The 17,843-nt window shown below is 40.5% G+C and overlaps 1 protein-coding gene across 4 annotated transcripts in view; it reads right to left on the reverse strand.

Moving 5' to 3' along the window:
- Positions 1-3,332: 3,332 nt before the first annotated feature.
- Positions 3,333-17,843, reverse strand: part of LHX8 (LIM homeobox 8) — a 170,433-nt gene continuing 155,922 nt past the window's right edge. For 2 of the 4 annotated variants that reach the window (XM_078673413.1, XM_078673416.1), the window contains exons 8-9: positions 14,573-14,661; positions 3,333-4,306 (exon numbers count right to left, since the gene is read on the reverse strand). In XM_078673413.1, coding sequence (XP_078529539.1) covers positions 4,256-4,306; positions 14,573-14,661 — 140 coding nt within the window. In that variant the 3' untranslated portion in view covers positions 3,333-4,255. The remainder of the gene's footprint in view (positions 4,307-14,572; positions 14,662-17,843) is intronic. The other 2 variants (XM_078673414.1, XM_078673415.1) reach the window with 1 other exon arrangement.

A 17,843-nucleotide genomic window follows, 5' to 3' on the forward strand; every position in this document is an offset into this window, starting at 1 on the left:
TCACCTCCATTATCTTTAATAAAATCAGGACTCTGCTCCACTAATAGCTAGGAGAAACTGATTTTCCAATAGGAAATATTTAGTTAAAAAACTGATTTAATTGCATACTTGCATTGACAGATATCAGGCACAGCTTAAGTTAGGACAGATACTAAAAGTGGAATGGATTATTGTAGCTACATCGTGCATGTACAATAATTGTTTGATCTACATTTGTATTATGGCTGTAGTTGCATTCTTGCAATTGACCAATGTAAAGTGAAGGAGACCTGCTAATCCCAAACTGTACTTGTTTATCAAAAGAATGTCCAGAATAACCAGGGCTGGAAAGTGAAGTATATTTTTGTTACAGTGTTTGTATTCTTGATCAATGTAATGATAAGTTCCACTTTAAATTTTTCACTAATTTGTTAAAATGGATCTGTGTCATTAACATAATGGTTCTCTGAGAACCCCTACCGGTATCATCCCTGAAGTTACAATGTAATCTTGTATTTTTCCTTAAGTGTCAAAGAGATACAGTCAATGAATAAAAAGTAAGCACTTGCCCTATTTATGATTAAAAAAATAATAGCCTGATAATGAAGTTGGGGCTGATGAGTGAATTAAGTTTTTAATACGGAGAAAGGGAGATATAGGTGCGCTCTGAAAGCAGAGGTCAATATAGGGCATACGTCCTAAAAGAGGGGAAGTCATGGCAGAGAGGGGCAGGGGGCATGGGAATTTTGGTGAGCCAAGAGGCAGGTCTGAACTCACCCTCTGCATACCTCGGTGTATTCTGGTATCTGTTTAGCACTGGGTAGTGGCAGGGCCGGCTCTAGGCTCACGGAGGCCCTGAGCAGGGAGTGTAGGTAGGGGGCCCGAGGCCGCCAAATCCCTGCCAGGGGCCGCCACGCAAATATGTATCTAAGGATATATATTGGCGTGGCGGCCCCTGGGGTTTGGCGGCCCTGTGTAGGTGCACAGCTTGCACATGCCTTAGGCCGGCCCTGGTAGTGGAGGTAGGGGCTGAAGGATGAGAATTGAATAGAGAACAAAGTCCATGGGCTACTGAAGTAGACAAAATATTTTACTCCGGTTTACCTGTCAGAGGAAAACCTTGATGCAGTTCATTTGTATATGGTCACCAATGAAAAAAATCTCCTAATGGAGAAATTCCTTGCCATGTACCCCCTCTAAATCTGGAGATGATCCATTCCCCTTGCCACCCAGGAATGGGATTCATGCCAGCACTTGGCTGGAGTAAAATCCTACCATTTCTGGGGTGGAAAGAATTGGAGGTTTTGTAAAATGCCAGCAAACCTGAGAACTAACTGGGCCTGGGAATGCCCATTTTCCCATCTCATAAGTGGAATTAACAGATGCAGAGCATTCCACACTAGTGCTATAGATGTACACACAAAAATTGGATTACACCTGCCAAAAATATTGTTGTAAAGTAAGGCGTAAATTCAGTCGACAACCAGCTTTACCTTTGTGAAGAGGACTTATGTCAAAGGCATGGGCAAGTAGGCAATACTATTTGTCTCTACTTTCTGACCATATTTGAAAACCTGCTTCTACTGTCCCTCTTTTTGCCACAAGTGCCTTTCCCCATCAGGTGTACCCATCATTTTGAGACTTGTGTCATCTAAATCTGTCCTTGCACTTCTGGTTTTCCCATCCAGTGGTCCCGGTTTTTCTCTTTTGTCATTATGTGTGCACTAGTAAGTTGCATCCAGCCCCAAGAGCTACCTTGCATTCCTCCTATTTGTCAATAATTTACTTCTGGTATTCCATATGCTTGTGTATTGTATTCCTACCGCTTGACAATCCTTTGCATCCTAAGTCCCTCCTATGTGCTCCACTCCGGCATCCATGGGACCTTCATTTGTATTCATCTCCTAAATCCATTGTGCTTCACAAATCCACTGTTTGCATCCAGTCCCTCTTGATGTGGACCATTCCTTTGAACTCCGTATCCCCATGCCTTGGACATCATTTGCATCTTGTCCACATTAAGTGCCTATCACCTGAAAAACTATCCTGTGTCTCCTTTGCATCCACAGTTCCACCTAGAGGTCTGTACCTGCACCCCTGTGCCTGCTAACACAATCAGCATTGTTAAAGCCAAGTTTAATATAAAACTGAAAAAGCAAGCTTTCATTTACTTGAATAATATAATAAGTCAAATACATATGGGACCAGCCATGAGGTTTGTTCTGATGCTTTCTTTTAAACCCACGTGACATGTAAAGAAATGGCTTGTATATCAATAGGATGAATGACAGAACAGCAAGGGCATTTACGACAACTGCCTTTTTCAACTATGCTGGAACCACGGCAGCGTCTTTACAACAACTCTTTTTTTACCACAAAAATGTCAGTATTTTACAGGTAGATATAAAGCCTTTCAATATATGTGCAATGGGTTTATACTTTCGTATAAAATACTGATATTTCCGTTGTAAAAGCATGCATGGTAAAGGTATTTGCGTAGTATAAAATTTTAAAGCGAAGGTTAACCCCATTTCTATTATTTTAATATTATCCTTTTAATCCCCAATGCCTAAGCCCTTAAATCACCCTTGCCACCCCATACCCACCCTAAATCCTAAAACACTCTTGCAATCCCAAACCCACACTAAAACCTAACATTACCCTTGAAATCCCAAAACTCATACCCACTCAAAACCCTAAAATTACCCCCTACCACCCAAAAACCTATACCCACCCTAAAACCTAAAATGACCCTTTCCACCCAAAACCCCATACCCACCCTAAATCCCAAAATTAACCTTGCCACCCAAAACCCCATACCCACCTTTAACCCTAAAAATATCCTTGCACACAAAACCCCATACCCACCTCAAAACCTAACATTACCCTTTTCATCCTAAACCCCATACCTACCCTAAAACTACCCTTGCCACCCAAAAACCCATACCCACCTTTAACCCTAAAAATACCCTTGCACCCAAAACCCCATGCCCACCCTAAACCCTTAAATACCCTTGCCACCCAAAAACTTATACCCACTCTAAACCCTAAAATTACCCTTTCCACCAAAGAGATCTATACCCACCCTAAACCGTAAAAATACCCATGCCACACAAAAACCCATTCCTACCCTAACAATATAATTGCCATCCCAAAACCCATACCCACCCTGAATACTAAAATTACCATTACCGCCCAAGACACCGTACCCACCCTAAAATATACATAAAACACAATAAATGCTTACATGGTAAAAAATGTACAGGTAAATATTTTGCAAGTATATGTCTTTACCATTCATGACTTTACAACGAAATTCGCTGTAAGGCAATTTGTGCTACAGATACACTCGTGGTTAAAAACGTCGTTCGTAGAAAGACTGTTTCGTTGTAAAGCTTTCGTTGTAAAGACATTTGTGGTTTTGCCGTCTTGTTTCCCATATTAATACCCTAAACTAAACAGAAGTAGTCGGATTACACTGAAGGATCTCTTTCTGGGAATCTTCATTTAGATGGTGGTAAAATGACATTGGTTACAGCACTCTACTCACATCAGTCAAAGACAACTTCCACACATACAGAACACAAGCATGTTGTTCAGTGGTTGCAAAAGTATTTTTGATAAAGATGTGGCACTACAGTCAAGATGGGAATAATTTAAGGATTAGGGCAACTCACTTGGTAAAGCTGATCACGACAGCTGCATGAAATAGTGCACAGAAGGGGGACATTGGAAGCCTCAAAGACAACAGTGCATTTTTGAAGACTTCGGTTAAATACTACATTTACTTGCCGTATATGAAATTTTATTCAGCTGACTCAAAACATTTGAATTTAATGTTGAAACGTCTCTGATAAAAATCGGGAGTTGCACTGTGAGTTGCATTTAAGTCAAAATACAAATAATGCAATTTATGGCAATAATTTACAGACGTAACGGATGACATACTATAATTTCACAAAGAATTGTAAACATTGTGCACCCTTGCTAGTCATTAGGAAAAGTGCTTTTTGATGACAAATAAATTAACAAATACACAGCTAACGTTGACTATTTCCAGACAATACAAAAATGTGTACTTTTTAAACTATACAGGAGTACTTATGTAGAATTCATAAGAACGTCTTAAAGACCAACAATACATAGCAGAATGTAAAAATGGTCTTCAAAGTTTGTTAAATAAACAATATCTTCACAGATATTTTAATGCACAATAAATCTTTAAGTTTGTATCCCTGCAAAAAAGAAATTTAAGTGAGACTCCTTGGCAGCTGTGTCATGGAGCGGTGTAACATAGGCTGGAGTCCAAGTGCGGTTGGTGAATGAGCTATAAAAAAAAAACAAGATACGTAAAATATTTAAATATGTTTTTCACAGTTTTACACAATTGCTTCACTGCATGTGAACTTGAAAGCTGTACAACTATTTTGCATCCCTGAATACAATTCAACTCCTATTTGCTATTCGTTTTCCTTATTTTCTCCATATGTGCAACAGTGTAATCTCCATTCCAAACACATGTGCCCCGAAATTAAAACAATCCACTGAACTACTGCATATTTTGCTTCAAAATAGTTTCAGTTAAGAGAGGTGGTGAATAGTACCGTTTCAACAAACATTAGGGTTAGGTAAAGAAAAGGAATATTGCATTGAGTGCAAAATACAATAGAAGTGTTAGTGGTTAAAGAGTGAGGACCAAATTATGGTGTCTATAATAAAGGGAAAAAACACTTTCAATTTAAATATCTTTAAACTAAAAGGGGGAGGGAGGGTTGTGAAAATGTTCCCTTTGCAATTGGGAAAATAATGTTTTTCAATAAAAAAAAACACATCCTTGAAACACAAGTAAATGTAAATGTGTGTATACTTGTAAAGCGCACTGCCGCCCCATCTCGGGGCATCCTGGCGCTGTATACAACTGTGGAATCCATCCTGGCTTTCCCTGTGAGATGCCCCCTCCAGGGCACCCCCAAGGTGAAGCCAGGCATCCCAGCACTGTTGGGGCCGTTGTGGAGATTAAGCAAGCTATTGCCCAGAGTTGCAGAGTGGGACCCATGATTAGACTAGGCACCGAGGCGAGAATTATCGAGTCCGCGGACATTGAGCCCAAGACCCTGCCGCGTCAGGAATAGAACCCTGATTCCGTGCCTGACCTCTGCTTCAGGGTCTGCCGCTTCTAACCAGTGAGCCACACTTCTCCACTAGTAGCAAAAGAAATCTTAACCCAAAAGGTGTGGAGTAGGAAAGCTCACTTTATGTAATAAAATTCTCTCAAAAACGTTATTCTTGACCACAATACTTATTTCTAACACACAAAAGGTGATGAAAGGAAATTACTGCAGTAAGTCTAATCACTCAGGTTAGCATTCCAACCCATCATTCTTTTGCCCACCATGCCACCTCAGTTTGGGCTCCACCATATGCAAATCAGTCTTGACCCTGCTCCAATACGAGCAGGCCAGACCAAACTGGCAGGACAGGTCCTTCCTGAACAAGCAACCCCAGATTCCCCCAGCTGTGCAAGACCTTGGACTGTAGCCAAAGAGGGATCCACAAAGCCAGATACAATCTCCACGAGACGCCAATGAATTGCATTTGCTGCTAAGAAAAAGCTTGCAACAGGAGAACCCTGAACTTTCAGGTCAGCGGCAATACACCTTGGTTGGATAGGCATGACCGGTTTATACCTGCCCTCCAGAGGTCTTTAGAGCCAAACATTTCCATGCCCCTGGTCTGGGTTGGTAGAAGTCCACCTACACACAGCCAAGGGTTTCAAGATCTCAGCAACAGTACTTGGGGGTCAGGACTCATTCCAGCAGAGGCCAAAAGCAGGGTCCAGGGAAGTTCTAGTTTGAACTGGTCTGCTGGGAAGTTCTAGATAGGCCTCTTGTAGCATGCTGTATCTCTGTAGCTTGAACAGGACATCAGCCTTGTGTCCCTTGGAATTCACATCTTTGTCCTGGGTACAAGAGAGCGCAGGTTCTGTCATTCAGGGCTCTTTTCAGGTCTCAAACTGTAGGTTAAGCCCTCTGCTGATCTGCCTACGGTATAGTAATGTTCTGAGGAGGGTACTGGGAATGCCACATTTATACCGGACACCAGCTTGTGGTGGGGTGACTCCTGGCTCCTCCCTTACGAATGGGATAAATGATCCAAGAGTTTTCCCTGCACACTTTTGCAGCATCCTGGGTGCCCTATTGCAAGCTAGATCACAGTGCCCCTCTCTGCAAAAGGGAAGAAGGGATCCACCACCTTCGATTAGGCAGAGCTTGTGTGCCCATCCCAGAGGTGCGGCCTGGAAAATGAGCAACACCTCCTATGTGGTCACTTCAAACCAGTTTGGGGGACAGCACCCTCCACACTGTGATTGGAGCCTAGCTGACCGGGGGGGGGGGGGGGGGGGGGACAATGAAAGAATCAGTGCAGGTGTCATTTGCCAAAATAACCATCCTGCCAGAGGAACATAAATATCTACCCACACCCAGGCCTATATATCAGTGTTCACACCTTACTCTGGGCATGAGCACTGAGAAGGTTTCAGTTGAAGGCTAATGTAAATTAGCCTCCAGACGCTTTAGGCAGGAAAAGGTAAGTTTCTAAAAGTACAATTTACTTAATTTTTTTTTATTAAAAATCTGATTTATTAGGGAGTTGGACTTTTAATATATATTTCGAAGAGCCCAAGAGTGAAGCTACTGGGTGTAGAATTATTAAATCTAATATTGCGTCCCAGTGCTGGAACAGCCAGGTTCGCTACTGTGAAAATAGCTGTCGGCATTAGTCACTGTAATGACACGTGCAACATTAAGTTTACTCAGATCCTACTTTTACATACCCTGCACCTTGCCTTATTGGCTATAAAGCCTACCCTAGGGTGATTCAATATATAAACGGAAGGTTAATACCTATCAAAAGGGTTTATTTTGACAGATTAAATTGCTGTTTAAAAATTGCCTCCGTCATGCTACAATGGTAGCACTTAAGCTTGATTATCACTGCCGCAAGCCCTGGGATACTTTGCACCATATACTAGGGACCTCCAGGTAAGTTAAATCTGCCAGTTACAGTTATGCCAATTGAACCATGTGAAAAGGGGGAAGACCATCACTATACCTGCTAACCAGTAGGAAATTGCACAGAGTTCTACATCCAGGAAAACCAGATAGGTCGACAATCTGGAGGTACATCATGCAAAGGATAGTGATTGCCTAGAACAAATCCTCATCATATGACACTATCCTCGTTTACAAAATGTGCAAGTAAAATAAATAGAAAGGAAAGAGGGGCACAATAAAATTTATTTTCTTTACACTTTTAATACAAAAAACACATTAAAGGAAAAACTAGACCACCTCTGAAGCCGATTAAACCTCAAACACGATGGATGTTTTTGGAAATAATAAAATGCAAACCAACATCTTTTAGGGTGCACATACTATGCATGCATTATATGGAAGATAGGGGTCTTCTAGTCATATAAAATGTTACCAACATGAAAAGTTCCCATAAACTGTTTTAGAAGCAATCTATTTTCCAGACTATAGACTGAAATCAGAAAAAAACATTCTCAGTAAACCATTCCAGAAATGCTGTACAAGAATGGTAACACGATGTAACAAAGGGAAAATATTAGCAAGAGTGTAAAAGAAGTAATAGCTTTTGTCACCTATTGATTTTTTTATGTAATAATTTAGCAGATTTGGGAGACAAAGAGAAGCATAAGGAATTATTTGCTAACAAAGGTTTAATATAAAAATGCAGCATCTGTTGAATGTATGTAAAAAGTTCACTACAAAAAATAAACACAAATATAATGATATATGATGCTGTATCAGTAAGTTGTGGCTGACATTACTGATGTTATGTATTATTCAGAAAAGTAGAGGTAACGTTTTTATTTATTTATTTCAAAATCAGCTTCTGCTCCCGTTAGTTCCAGTTTGAATGTTCCATTATTTTCTAAGGTGATATCCCCTACTCCGATGTTTCTCAACCGCATTGTCTTGTTTCCACTAGATGCTCAATTTTCTTTATAAAATCGCTTAATCTCTTGGGACTCTAGCTCAAATCCCCTCCATGTTTACTCTTGCTGCCTACTATCCCCTCTACTTCATTTCATGAAGCATTTCTAATTGCTAGAACCTTTTTTGGGGCTATAGGTTTTTTTTCTCAAGAGCACCACAGCATAGCTCCCCCGTGTCCATTGCTGGCCCGATTGTAGTATTATTCCTTATTGGCTCCCTTTGCAAAACTTTAGTTTTTGTAATTTGCTGCACTTGTGTTTCGTCCACACACTTCCTTTTGCATTGTCTGCATTAGTGTCCCTCAAAGCGATCATATCACGTAACATAGGTCCTTTATTTCTACTTTATTATTGTTTCACTATTTAAATGTTCTACTTTATTATGACTAATACGTCTCCTTTACCTAAACGCTGGTAACTAAATATTGGTGACCAGTGGCAGAAATTGCTGTATAAGCTTGACGGAAAAATACATCATTGGTGCTTCTGTAACCTCTTACATTTCATGCTAGCTGCTACCAAGAATGTATGATGTGCTCAGAGAAGATAGTAGATATTGTACGGAGCGAGAATAGTTTTGACGAAGACATACAAGTTCACCCCTGTTCCTTCCAACCTGCCTAGAGTTCTCAGACCATTAACACATCCAGGTTTACTTTTTGCAGGCTATAATACTGCAAAATGAGCCTACTACAGTTTACCGAATATATTTTACTGAAAAGAAAAATTGTGAAACCTATGTTTTTTTATTGAATGTAAGCAGCACTTAAACATGGTACCAGTTTGTCGGACTTATAACTATTGATTTATTTACAAGCGCACAATGCACTCAAGATATCCATGGGATGTGACAAGAGCTGAACACAACAATGTTCTTGACTGGCAAGGATTGCAGTAATGTGACACAGAAGCAGTCAAAATAGTTAATCCTCATTCATTGACCGAAATGTTTTAGGGTGGTTTCTGATCATGGCCTATGCTTCCTCAGATATATTTAATTTTATTGACATCTTGATAATACATAACGCCTTTCATGCAGGCATCTGATTTGAATTAAAATAATTTATTAGGACATTTTACACCTCTGCTCGCCTACCCCTAATCTCAAATTCTTTGAGACAAAATTAGATGCCCCATGCAAACTCTCTGCTAACAGAGGATGGAGGAAGTTACTCAAGTAACAAAGCAGATCACAGTAAATAAAAGAAGTCAAATAATATTTCGAAGCTACCTAACATAACGTTCCATCAAATATAGTACTCTGAACCCATAACGTGTAAATCTTTGATCACAGTACCATTTCATAAGAAATCACATTTTGACTTGACAATTTACAAGACCGTAACAGCTTCCACAAACTACACATAATATCGTTCACTTGACCTAAATAAATGCAAAGCAACACCCTCGTTCACAGAGGACACAGAAGAAAGTCCAAAATTTTGAAGCACAGTTGCACCAATCAGGTCTACATTTGAATCCTCTCTGTCGCTCTCTACGGGGAGGATCTTCTAAACAATGGGTCATGAAGAAGTAGAGATGGAAAAGCCAAAAAGAAGGGCTTTAAGCTTTGTCAAGAATAGTAGACACCTTAAGACCTTGCGCACAGCCTTTTCTTTCTACTGAAATAGAATAAAATGATTCTTATCTGAAGCTAAACACACTCCCAGCTATACACCTCTAATTTCGGTCTGTCCCAAATGCCCCATTTTCTATACTCAAGACTCAGGAGCGTAGAGGCACATGAAGCACCCTATAAACGCTGTCCCTTCCCCCACCCGCCCAACACACACAGAAAAGAACCAATCTCAGCACACACCAATTTGTATGCTACTTAAAAAGTAGCACAAGACTGCATCCAGGCAGGATTTTCAATATGGTAAAGTCTAGGTGTAGCTTTCAGGATTCCACACTCACCACTATTACACAATTAGTCTTCTAAATTTTTGTGAACCATTTATTACCACATTGTCTATTGGAACTTTGAGATAAGTGCTATCATCCAATAAAATGGTGCTTAATTTTTTTAAAATTCCGGATAAAAATACAGAGTTGGAGCAGGCGGGTCTCACCCCTGTGATCTGCAGAAACCAGTCTTGTAAGCAATTGGGTTAATAGTTCAGGATGGGAGTCATTCACAGGTAATAGGGCCACAATAGTTTTATTACTGGGACTACCCCGTTGTGGCACTTGACGCTCTCAAGGTAGCGTAGCAGAACAGTCAAAAGCCTTTTTTCGGTGAGATGAGTTAGCAATCATAATTTACTGGCACGTAACAATATTGATACAATTGTACAGTCAATGCTTTTTCTTAAAAAAAAAACAAAAAACTTTTCCTTTTTGTCTCGTACACCTAAATGCGGTCCATTAAATTGCAACTATGTATGTCAGGTAGATGGAAATACCTTTGGTGACACCCTCATGACATATTACCCCCTTTGCCCCCCCAAGGACCCCTTAGACCAGATGTAACATCATAATATAGCGGGCATCATTACTTATAAGGCAGGCCAGTTGGCTTGGTCAAGGGGTCTGGACATCAATATATACAAAGCAGGCATACTGACTGTCAGAGTGCCACCACATTAATAACAATAACCTAAATGTTATACAGTACCAATATACCACTATTAAATCTAATAACAATGTTCATATGCAACCATTATAAATATAAGCATTGAGGGATTCTTATATTCAAAGCTGGGTTCCAAAGATGGGGTTCAAAAGGCACAGAGTATAGTTGTGTGTCTCCCTTTAGTCTTCTGGGTTCTGGAAACCTGCTCTGCCCACACAAGCCCTAACTAGGCTTTTCTTTGTTGCACCAGACCCCAGAGAGATGGGGCCCGGAAGTAGTGGGTATTCAATTGTTGGAACCCTATACATGCCTCCTTCCACAGGAAATAAAATAAATATGCTGGCCCCTGGCCCACCCTAGGTGAATAATAGCAGAAATCGGCAGAGCGCATTACACTTTTTTCTGTTGGACTGTTAAAATGGGCAAACATGTAAAACAGTACATCTTGCCCCCGGGGGAACATTCTTTTAATTTCGGCCTCGTTTTGATCTTGGGGATAAGCTCTGGTCACCTGCAGCATTGTCAGCATTTGTTAAGTGGGGTGGAAGGTTCTAGATGCCAGTGACCCAGTGGCCAATCTTGGGATGCCACATCATACCTTCACCTTGGTTCCAACACCCCTGCACAGCATTCTAGGACAATCCAAAATGGCTCTATCAAGTTTTCTTTTGAAAGAGCTCATTTGAGGGCCTTTGCTCCACCCCTAGCTGACATCACGGCTTCCAACCAAAAATTCAGAGGGGAGCCCCTCCTGGGTCTGACATCTTGCAGGATTGTGTAGGCCTAAGTGGAATAAAACTGCACTTTAGGGAAGATTTTGCCTATATGTATCATACAGTGAAAACAGAGAACTTATCTTGCATTTATAGCTTCTGGGAATTTTTAAAGTAACACAAAGAGAAAGTGCTGTAAAAAGAGGTGTGCTTCGGGTGAGAAAGTAGACCGGAGTAAGTGAAAATTGTGTCCAACACTGGAAAGTGTACAGGACAAATCTGGCACCTCCCCACCTCCTCCTGAGAACATTCCTGGAACTGGAGAGACTACACTTCAAGAAGGCAGTCTTGCTAGATGGAAAGAACTTGAGCACCTCTGGCTAATGCTAGCACCCACAGAGTAGAACTACTCTGTAAGAGTCCGGTGGTTGACTTTTTAGCCTGCTCCAGGTACTTGAAAGGAAAAGGACTCATAACTTCAAATAGGCCCAGCTGACCACTGAGGAGAGCCCTGGCTGAAGGCAAACTTGGTGCCTGGAAGTATGAATTGAGAGATGAGGAGGAACTTTTTTAGCTGCTGGAGAAAAGAGGATTGAGGAAAGGTGCCAAGTTTGCCCATGGAGGTCACACCCAAAAAGGGTAAGAAAACTCTGTTCCTCCTGCTAAGTGTTTTTTGCCACACTGAAATAGATTTAGCTGGACCTTACAGAAATGTATCCAGACTCAAGGAGCCTTGCAAAGCTACAGCTTCCAGCTATGCTTGCTGAAGGATATTGACAACCAATAATATGACCCAAAGTCTGAAGTTAAAACATTGGCCCAAGCAAGAAGGCACAGTTAGACCCTCAGTTAAGCGACCTCAACAGGTAGGAAGGGCAGACTCTTGCCAGTCTGAGCTTTTGGTTTCAAAATAAATGGCTTCAGCAGGACTACTAATGACCGTTGCTGGGGTTAGATTTGTATAATGCCTCACCTCACTGGAAGACGTGGATCTTCATCACAGTCTAAGTCCATTGACCAAGATGACCGATTTGTGTATCAGACATCCTCTCCATCCCAGTAAGCCTGAACTCAACCCTTGGTATCAGTCATTAATAAAAAACGACTATCTTTAAAGGCCTTTTATTTTTTTAGATGCTCTTATCCTTAAAACTTTAAAAATGGAATGAAATACTCTTTTTCTAAATTGGTTTGTGATTTTTACTTTATTGATTTGACTTTGAAAATCTTAGAACTTCTTGAGCTGAACATGAATTTCTCTGGGGAATTGCCTGCTGTTTGTACCATAGCTACCAGGGACTGAGCAGAGCTTCTGTGAGACTGGTCTTGGGATGTGAACAGACAGGCTATATCAAATTTGTTATGATTCCCACTTCCCAAATTAAGAGCCAACTTTGACATAGGGCACTGAAATAGCACACGCCAATCCCTTGACTGACAACCAGGAGCAAAGTAGGCCCATTAGTTAATGTACATTACAAGTGGTCAAGATAAAGACTGACTCAAGGGGTTATTGGGAAAGTCCTCAATGTATTATGCAGATGAAACCATGCTGAAGGAATACACCCAACCGAGACACTTTTTCAGAGTCGATATTTGCTTCCAGCCAAACTAGGATTGCTCTGGACAGCAAATTAGTCACCAGGAAAATCAATTTAGTGAAAATCATATTTTGTAGTCATAGTTTGAAAGCTAAATACAACAGCAATAACTGACCAAATGTGAAAGTTACATTTACATACTGGCAAGTATGTATATCACTCAATAGGTTTCTGTGCTCAGGAAAAGAAAAATGAATCTAGAGTTCTTGAGATAACAGAGGGGGCTCAATGTAAAGTTGGAAAAAAAATCGGAAGTTGAAAAGTTAAGCTCCATATTAAGGGAATTGGAGATGAAACTAGCCCAAAAAGTGGAGGTTATGTGTAGGAGTACAGCCCCTTGAAGTAAAGTAGTGGACCAGGTTAATCTCAGTAGGATTATAGAGTCACAGCAACAGATAGGAATTGCAGGCTGATGATTGCGGTGATCGAGAAACAGGGACAACCTCATGTCTATGTAGCTTACGTTAAGTGAACATGGCTTGATCACCTTGCCATCATTAAAATAAGTAGTGGCAAAGTAATAGATCTGACTTGCACTTTCATTCATAAGTCAGGCCTATTGGTTTTGTAATAGCTGCCAGGTACATTGAATGTTTTTTCAGCATTGGCCCTGCAGCAGGATCGGAAGAGCTGCTGAGCACACTATCCACATGCAGCCAGGGAGTAACTGGTGAGATTGAGTCATTTTTAATCAAACTTGGAGGCAGAGTCCCCAGGTGTCCCTAGAAATTGCTTTACCTAAACAGTTAACTCATGTGCCTTGCCTTATAATAGGATAACAAAAAACGGTTTGCATTTTGTATACAATGCATGTACGAGATAAAAAAATTGAATCATACAAAAAATGTGATTGAGTTAATTTTCGTATATGAACTAGTCCCTCTCATATGCCAATTAAAACAAATATTAAGTGACAGAAAGATACACCTAAATTTCAAAAGGACCTATGTCACAAGAGTCAATTTAGGAATTCTTGACAACTGCTCCATTTTAGTTTTTTTGAATGGGACCCACTAAAAACTGGAATTACAGACTTCCAATGAAGAGCTGGCCTTTACAGAATGTACCAGATTCAGGGTTTTTTGCAGAGGAAGAATTGACCTAGAATACAAAAACTATTAAACCATTCCCTCAGCATGTATCCTAAACCAGAGTGCCACTAGGCATTGTAGATGTGTTGGGAGGAAACCTTTAATTATGATCCCATGACTAAGGAGTATGCTGTATTCACTTATCGGACTAGCTAAGAGGATCTGAAAATTGCAGCTTTGTTGGACTAGTGGGCTCCCTATTGGTTTCAAAGTATGTATATTTCATAAGGGTTCTTAGAAGAATTCGGTTCAGGAGAGGCATTCTGTTATTTCAGATCTAGCCTGTAACCTTTTCCAAGACGTGATAGGCACACCCTTAGACTAACTGCCCTTCTTTTCAGGAGAGCTCTACTAAGGATATTTATGTACAGAATAATTAGTGTATTATTTCTCTGGATTATCGGCATGAGTATTTAATATGCCAACCGGATGACATTAAAGTGAATTCAGGCAATGAACGCATTGCACAAGGAAAGGCTTTCGTCAGAAGCATCAAATATTCAATCCAAAGCTTTTATGCACTAGGAAATACAAAGCCATGGGGGAGAATAGCCCAGCAGAAAATCTCCAAGGAAAACAAGTAAACTCACACAGCTGTTGGACATTGTCCTTTTTAAGCTGACATATCTGGCTTCTGGGCCCTCTGCATGACGGCGAGGATACCCAGCAACATGGGAACCTGAGGAAAAAACAAAAAGCAATGACAATGTTTTAAACACTGAATTGATGGTAGCCATCCACAGTAATGCAAGGAATACACAGTGTCCTTCAGTAACTTTAAAGGTAGCAGGCCACTGCCAAAGCAAGAGCTGGCTTGAAGTTTGCACAGAAATCTACTTATTTTGAATTGACATCCATTTTACAAAGATAGATATATTGGCAGCTGAGAAGTGCCTTCAGATTACTTTAATAAAATCACGAGTGGTTTGTAAGCTTAATGTAAACGTCTTAACCTTCTGTCAAAGCTGTGAATATGGATGCATTTCACTTAGTTGGCTCCAAAAATCAACTGGATACTAAATGGTCGAATTCATGAAAGCATATGGAAAAAAAGACTCGTAATCATAATTTACTAAACAGTCTGCTCCTTCAACAAAATCGACCGGTGGGATGTTTTACAAAAGAAATATAGTAGAATTAGTTAGACTTCCTACAGTACACTTTACATTTGCTATAAACTGCTCTAGTTGCAGTCTCTGTATAAACTAAATTCATTCAAAGAATGGAGCTCCTCTTGATTCTACTGGCCTGTTGCCCCCCATAAATGTGGATAAATAATGCATGGATCAGGAATGGATGCCTCTTCACTTTCAAAATTCACAAGGATTTATACAACCCAGAGGCTCAGTGTGATCCACTGATCTTAGTGGCTGAATTTAGGACCACATGCGTCCTGTGAAGGATCGGTAACACATTGCAATGTTTGCAAATGGGAATCCATGAAACTTTCCGAGGGAGATTTGTGTTGCTCCCGAATACAAATATTTGCCAAATAAAGATCACACATTTCACCTGGGTGTGGCGAGGCAGGCGAGAGACAGATGAATATTCACATAAAGACATATGTATAGGCAACTTACTCTGGTTTTATCCCAGCTGAGCGAAGGTGCAGCAGTACATTCCCTCTGTACAAACCCAAAAGGAAGTAAAGAGAATGAGACAACAGGAAATGCACACCCCTTGCTCAAGGAAAGTTATTAGGGTTGTTAGTCATGTTGTTCGTGTAATTTTAAATGCATTAACTTTAGCTTTCTTTTTATTAGTTTGGAGTCAGGTTGTAGGGAGTGTGCAAGAAGAGACCCTTTGTTAGAACTAAGAGGTGAACTATCTTAATGACTCAACTTTATAGTCAATAGAAGTTAGTTGAAAGAAGGTATTACGGACACTGGAGGAATTTTGCCTAAGTGGAGAGGAGAAAGCTAATGGCAGCCCTGTACAGCGGGCAGAAAGCTACTGGCTCAAGAAGTTGCAGAGGGGCATGGCACAGATTGTTCCTTATCGAGCCGCACGTGGGTGTGATAGCATTTTTTGCCATGGTATGTATGGGGGAGTGAGTGCTGTACAACAGACCACAGTGACCTGCAACATGCCACTCCTCGGGGTCAACAGAAGTATTGCAGTGCCTATTATTCTTTCAGAGCAGGGAGTCCATAGATCAGAAGCATGTATAGCCTAGAAGGATTCATGCCTTTCAATTTACGATTAAGACTGACAAGGTGAGCAGCAAAGGGGTAGCCCAAAAGGGAGATTGCCAACAACTGCTGTGGTAACTTGTGAGAGGTTACAAGTCATTCCAATGTCATGAATTGAAAAATATGAACATAACATCAGTGGTATTGACAATTTACGTCAGTGACATCAATGTTTTTCATGATGTGCCATTTCAGAAATCCACCTGATGGAATGCAATCTCGGTATTCAATCTTGGGTGACCAACAGCCACTGAAAAGTGAATCCATTCAAGACCGATCATCCTATTTTCAACTAAGGAACCTCTGCCAAGATTCAATCTTTGTTTCTGATGTAAGACGTGGCGGTCATACCCCATAAATGATTACTCATTATGACTGTTGCCCAAGCGGTTTGATTAGGAGCTTTTGCTCAGACAATAGACAGAGCCCATCACACGCTTCATCTGCTGTTGCACATATAGCGTTTTAGGGCCATATGTATGAAAATGTCCATTTGCGATTCTCAAATAGCGATTTTTTGCAAATCGCTATTTGAGAATAGCAAAATGCTATCTATGTAGGATTTGCAATACATTTTGTGAATCCTACATATTCCTTAATTGCGAATCGCAAATTGCGATTTGCAATTAGGGAATACATCCCCATTCATTCCTATGGGTCCAGAGGCCCGTAGGAAAGAATGGGAAGACATTCTCAATTTGCGATTCTCAATTTGAGAATAGCAAATTGAGAATGCAATTTCAAGGGTGTCAGGGTGTCACCCCTGAAATGAGTCTGGGTGCAGATGTGGCGCACATACATGCCCTAAGGAAATGTATGTGAGTCACATAGCACTTTGAAAAATGCAAAAAAGTGCATTTTTCAAAGAAATCGCAAATTACCACCAACTTAAAGTTGGTTGTATTTTGTGATTCCTTAAGCCCAAGTTGCACTTTTTCGGTGCTTCTTACATTGCATTTAAGGAATCGCAATTTGCGATTCCTTAAATGCAATCGCAAAATAGATAATCGCAAAATTTGTGATTCCTTATTTTGCATGCGTTTTTTTGTGTCATACATTGGACACTGCTGATTTGCAATCGCAAACGCCGAAATTCTGTGAATTACGGCGTTTGCAATTGCAAAATTGCCTTCATACATATGGCCCTGTGTCATCTAAATTGTTACACTCTTTGGTACAAGCCTTGATCAGTCATTGATCAGGTGACCAAAACCCATTCAAATTTGCGAACATGTTACGGCTTACCAAATTTATGGGTATCCAGACATTTGAATACGATCAGCAACTTTTAACATTTACTCTCACTTTAGGCACAAAACCTTTTCATGTTGGCCTGTATTACCTATAAACCAGCCTGAAAGGAGTGGATAACCGATACGAATCTGTACCATAAGAAACCCTATCTTCTCTAAAGACATCCCATGTTTTGAGGGTTGGCAGTTGTTGTCTGTAAAGCAGGCATATCCATGTGTGCTCTAGTTAAATGGGAACTCTAATTTCCAAATAGTCTTTACGGTCACTCTGTTGAGACAACGGTCTTTGCAGAGCCCATGCTTCAAGCACAGGGTAAATGCATTTGGTGGTATATAGGATTTAGGGAATGTTTTCCCACCTAAAATAGTTCATGCAAATTTGGTTTGCATGATTTCCTAGCATGGCAACTCCACGA

Source organism: Lissotriton helveticus, chromosome 1_2, assembly GCF_964261635.1.
Source record: "Lissotriton helveticus chromosome 1_2, aLisHel1.1, whole genome shotgun sequence".
NCBI lineage: Eukaryota > Metazoa > Chordata > Amphibia > Caudata > Salamandridae > Lissotriton > Lissotriton helveticus.